General features: G+C 28.9%; 1 protein-coding gene across 1 annotated transcript in view; it reads left to right on the forward strand.

Moving 5' to 3' along the window:
- LOC108746546 overlaps positions 1-6,041 on the forward strand; it is a 20,540-nt gene continuing 14,499 nt past the window's right edge. The window contains exon 1 of the mRNA XM_018483376.1: positions 1-223. Within this exon, the coding sequence (XP_018338878.1) occupies positions 49-223 (175 nt within the window). The 5' untranslated portion in view covers positions 1-48. The remainder of the gene's footprint in view (positions 224-6,041) is intronic.

Raw genomic sequence — 6,041 nt, forward strand, 5'->3', positions numbered from 1 at the left:
ACTTGGAGTCAAATTGAAATCAGATATCGCGCGAGATTTAGTCAACCAATGGCAGACCATTGGGTAATTTTAGTTGTATGGTGCACAGAGACTGCGCTACATTGCGGGATGCTGTATAATCAATACTGTCATGCTCCGGACCAAAAAGCGGAATCGAGAAACTGCATGTCATCTAACAACATCATGAAAACTGAAAGACATACTTGTGCGCCACATATCGATGGTGAGTCAGAATATTTTTCGATTTTTACGTCAACTATTTAAATATCTAGTAAATCAGAAAATAATGCTCACATCATTTGAAGTGACTCTCTCTCTCTCTCTCTCTCTCTCTCTCTCTCTCTCTCTCTCTCTCTCTCTCTCTCTCTCTCTCTCTCTCTAAAAAATTAAGATAAATATAAGAGTAAAATAATTTAGATTACAGCCGAAACATGCGTAACTCACTATATATGTCGATTATTGCGAAGAGTGTTGCTAAGGTCTCGGTAGTCTAAAGGCTCAGGACGCTCGCACGGAATGCAAGAGATCCGGGTTCGACTCCCGGCCGAGGCAATATTTTTTCGCAATAAATTATTACAGTTTTTTAAGATTTGGCAGAATTTGGGGGGATTTATTTGTTTCAGATTGATTGTGTGAATCCGATAATTTCATCGGCTCTCAATTTATGTCTGAAATATTAATTCAATTTTATTGAATGTATATTAAGACAGTAGTTCAACATCTTAATACTGTGACCGCGAAGGCGCTGTGTTCAATGAGTGTAGTAATTTAGATTACTTCAGTTGCTTGATCTTCTGAACAAATAATAAATTAATATTATAATTCGACTCAAAATGATTAATATTAACAAATAAAAAGGGGCCATGAGCCAAAGCAATTTATTATTTCTAATATTTTAATGTAAAACATTTCATAAACAAACTTTTCGACCTTCTAAGAGAGTCTTCCCAATGTTAAAATACATATTAAGTAAATACATATTAAGTAAAACATAATAAAGTCAATTTTAAACTAAACGATAAAAATACATATTTTTAATTAGACGCTTATTAACAATAAATTAACACTTCATTGAATACATCAATTGATTTGAACTTAAAACGTTTAACAGTATTATTTTAACTAAGAAGTCCAGTAGTGAAACAGTTCGATTGGCAACTCATGTACAATATACAGTTAGTACTCGTCGAAATGGAGAGATGAATTTGTTATTAATAAGCGTCTATTTAAAAATATGTAAACAAATATATATAATGAGGCTCGAAAGAATCTATCAGTAAAAAATATAAAAAAGCCCATCAGAGCCTACATCGCTATTCGGATGCATAAAAATTCTTTTTCGTATGAATGTAACAAAACAAATATACGTTTCAACCTTCAGTTCGGGTCCTTGTCAATATAAAATATAAATCGAAATTACATAAATAACGCAAATTCCAAGTTGATGATTCCCGACAAATTAGTTCGTTCTTCTTTATCCAAATGCCAAATTAGCTATGTAATGAATAGCCCAATGATTATCAAAATTATTACATTATACAATAATAATATAAAACTTACATAAAGTAAAACCGAAGTCATATGCATTGCGTTACTATGTAAAATCACATCGCTCATCAGATTGTCAGATTTACTGTGTAGTCATTCAAAAGAAACACGAAACGAAAATTAGAGAATTATTAAAATCATTTGTCTGAATTTTTTATTATATCAACTTACATGTGTAAGCGTTTTCTCGCGGCTTATCGTAAAGGTCTTATGTCGACAGTCAGAGATACAATGAGAGTCAAAATAATAAAGTCAAATAGTTATTGAGATAAAAATAAAACTAAGAACAAAAGAGGGTAATATCAACGTCACAATTCAATAAACAAATTCATGTATAGTGGATCCAAAGAATATCATTCTTAAATTTAAACTCTGTTTCTGTTGCTTTATATGAATCGCTTTCGAAATCAATCTTTTTATTAAGTACTTTTTCTTCGTCTAATATCTTGACATTTTTCCAATGAAAATCATGCTGATGACTGATTCTGTGTTCTGTTATTACGGAATGCTGTGTAGTGTTTCAATTTATGTGATTTTTATGTTCATTTATGCGTCTCTTCAAACATCTACCTGTTTGGCTCACATATGACACTTCACAATCTCGACAATCAATCTTATATACAACGTCTGTATAAGATAACTTGGAACGAACGTCTTTATGACCCCTGATGAACCCCCTGAGATTAATCCTTTTATATGCCATGTGTATTAAGGAGTCTTTTTAAAAAAATTTTTTAAATCTTTTCCGATAAAAGTGGTTTTCATGACTTCCAGAAAAAGTCTCTCTCAATTAATTAATTAATTAATTAGTAATGAAAGTAAGTATAATATAATGAAAAAGAATTAATGTAGTAACAAAGAATAATAAAGGATAACTGTAGTAAAATCATTGTATAGAATAAAAAATTATTGTATAGAATAGTAATGAGTTAGAATCTTAAAGGGAAATTGATCAAGTATTAGTTTTTAATAAAAGATAGTAAATGTTTATGAATGGAGTTTAAATCCGATGCACCTATCTGTTATATCAAAAATATTAAATGAAACCAAAAAAGTTAGAAAAGTCAATATATGAGCAATTATAAACTAGTTTATTAAGATGACAAAACGAATAAATTAAAAACTAGTATAAAATAGTAGAACTTTACTTACTTATTGTTCATTAGTCTTCATCAATCAATTAAAATACAACAACGAATAAAACAAAAGTTAAAAACATAATAAATTACAATAAATAACAGATTCGTTGAATTGAATACTGAAACATTAGAATGATTCTCAGTCACGCGAAAAAATGAAACATTAAGACATATCCCGCTACAAAATTTTTCATGCATATATATCTATGAACATACATAAAAATATGTATAAACATACATAAACATGTATAAATATTCATAAACATACATGTATAATTATGTATGAAATATACATGTTCATACATACATGTTCATACATACTTCTTTCTTTTATAAAATTACTTTTGATGTCATAAAAATATTAATAATTAGTCAGAAAATATAAAAAATAATTTGAAGAATAATTGTAATTATAATGAAACACATTTTTTCCGGGTTCTTTTTTAAAGTATTATAAAAATCCAAATAAATTTTCGATATTAAACCCCATTCATACTTTTATTAAAAATTAATGCTGGATCAATTTCCTTTTAAGAATGTATTACACATACAGTCCCCGCAAAGAAAATTAAATTTGGAAGTATATTTATAAAAACTTCAAATAAACTATACACATATGAAAGTTATAACAACAATATAATATCTTATTCACATTTTTGTTTAATAATACATTTTTGTAGTTTATTCATTCTATTTGTTATTATTTTTATTGTCAGAAATAAAAATTTTTTTAAATAAAAGAATTACAAAGGTTAAATAATAAAGAGCATACAGCCACGACAAAGGATGTAAACAAGATGTATATTTTGTAAAAATTTTTCAAATAAATAAGTAGACGTTTCGGTCAAGGTTTGACCATCCTCAGTACAATAAAAGATGACATTAAAAACTTATAACTAAAACGCAAGTCAAAAGTTAAAAATAATAATAAATAGACTAAAAATTATATGATATTTTTAGCAGCAAAATAAAAAAATTATGAAGAATAGATAACTTAGCAGGGCACGAAGACTCATCGGTACATCAAGATATGTAACACGTTTAAGTGATAATTAATTTTATCGTCCTAATACTGACAAAGGCCAACAATCATGGTATATTTATATTAAGGAAGGATAGGGAAGGGGTAAAGAAAAGAAAGGAAGGAGAAAATGTTAAGAGTGGGACTTAAAACTATTTTCAATAAGTGGGAGATAGACTTCGGGGAACCGTTCAGTATATACCGCTCTGTTTATTTAAACCATTTTTTTTGCACTTTAATATGTATCATTTCCGCAACCAATCTTTTGTAATAGGAACCTTCTGAATCCAATATCTTGGCATTTTCCTAATCCATCTCATGGTCCTTTTCCAGTCTGTGGCATGAGATAACCGAATGGGAGCTAGGAGGTTTTTTCAAATCATTCATATGTTCTTTTAGACGAGTCTTTAATTTTCTTTTGGTCTGACCAACGTATGAATAATTGCAATCCTTGCAATAGACTTAGTATACAATATTCAAAAATTCCACTTTTTTAATCTTATCTTTTCCTGTTTTTATGCCTATTCATGCTATTCACAGGTTTGTATACCAAATCAAATTGAAACTTGTTTAACGTTGATTTGAATTTCTCAGAGATTCGCTTAAGGTACGGAATAGTAAAGAATTTTTTGTTTATGACGTATCCGCGTGAAAATTAACATTATGTTCTTTAATGAAATTAAAATTCTTTTTTACTGACCAAATTTTAATTCTGTTGTTTATCGTTGCAAATAAAAATTGCAACGGATATCCGTTACAGTTTGTAGAGTGGTCATTAAGGAACCGATGTTGATGTTGTGGAATTTGGGATGAGAAAGAAATAGAACTCTGTTCAATAAATCAATCACCACACCTCTTTTGTGTGAGATAGGGTGATTCGAATAAAAATTCAGATATCTACCCGAATTTGTAGGCTTCTTATATATATCAAAAATAATTCTCCCTCTATCAATCAATAGTTTGACGTCTAGAAAGTTTATGCCTGTCATCGCCAAAATCCACTGTAAATTTGATGCGTTCATGGTACGCATTGAAAGAATCCAAAATGCTGGTAATGAGATTGTTCGGAGCCGCAAAAACGATATCATCCACATACCGAAAATAAAAAGGAATGTGTGTGGTGAGTGTATTAAAAATGTCATTCTCCAAATCCTGGATCACTACATCAGCTAAAATCGGAGAAAGAGGAGATCCCATGGGCAGATCAAAAATTTGTTCGTAAATATCGTTATTAAATTTAAAGAACGTAGAATTTAAAATGATGGAGATCGCTCTTTTAAACTCAAGATAGGTGATAGAAGTATTCTTACAAATCAAGTCCCATCTACTCAATACACTCTTTAACGCCAACTCCTTAGGTATATTAGAGTACATAGACACAATGTCAAAGGAAACTATACGATAATTTTCCTGCAAAGGCAAGCCATTGATTTTTTTAACCAACTCGAAGCTGTTTTTTATATAACCAAAATTTTTATTTAGACTTTTGTCAATGATATCTTTTAAATAAACCGCTAACTTGTAGAAGGGACTATTGATACAACTAACAATCATTCTTAGAGGGATACCCTCCTTGTGTACTTTTGGCAGCCCATATGATCTCGGTAGATCTCCATCGGAAACATACAATTTTTTATATACCACTTGATCTATGAAACCCTCTGATTTCCAAAATGTTAAGAGCGATCGTATTGCCGTAGTCAATTTGTTGATAGGATATTTTTTTATCATTCTATAAGTGGTATTATCTGAGAGAATTTCATGCATTTTATGTATGTAGTCATTCAAGGTTAAAATCACTGTGGTGTTATCCTTGTCAGCTCTAGTAATCAAAAGATTTGAATGATTAGACACAAAAAGCTTGAGTTCATTCAGTACAAGACATAATAAGGTGTCAATTGAGCTATTAAGAGAACTGTATTTTATACTATTACTCGTATATTAAGAATGGGTATGCTATCTTTTCTTATTTGATTCTTTGTTCGATCATCTAACTTAACAATATTATTTTATTATTGATAAAAGAATTTATATTTTTCTTTTATAAGTACTATAAATATTTAAAATAATTTATGCAAAGTTTCATTGTGATTCACTAATTAGTCACAAAGATATAGAACAAATAAATATTTTATTTATTTAGATAACTAGTTCATGAATCACAACTCTACGTAAATAATCTTAAATACATAATGTACTTATATTAAAAAATTGAGATTTTTATGATTTATTTTATATAATTTTCATATATTTTTATTAGAGCACAGATTTAAAAAATACTACTTTTATTAAATACTATGTTTATTAAAATAACTTATGATCCAGATAATAAA

The sequence above is a fragment of the Trachymyrmex septentrionalis genome, unplaced genomic scaffold (assembly GCF_001594115.1).
Source record: "Trachymyrmex septentrionalis isolate Tsep2-gDNA-1 unplaced genomic scaffold, Tsep1.0 scaffold178, whole genome shotgun sequence".
NCBI classification, from domain to species: Eukaryota; Metazoa; Arthropoda; class Insecta; order Hymenoptera; family Formicidae; genus Trachymyrmex; species Trachymyrmex septentrionalis.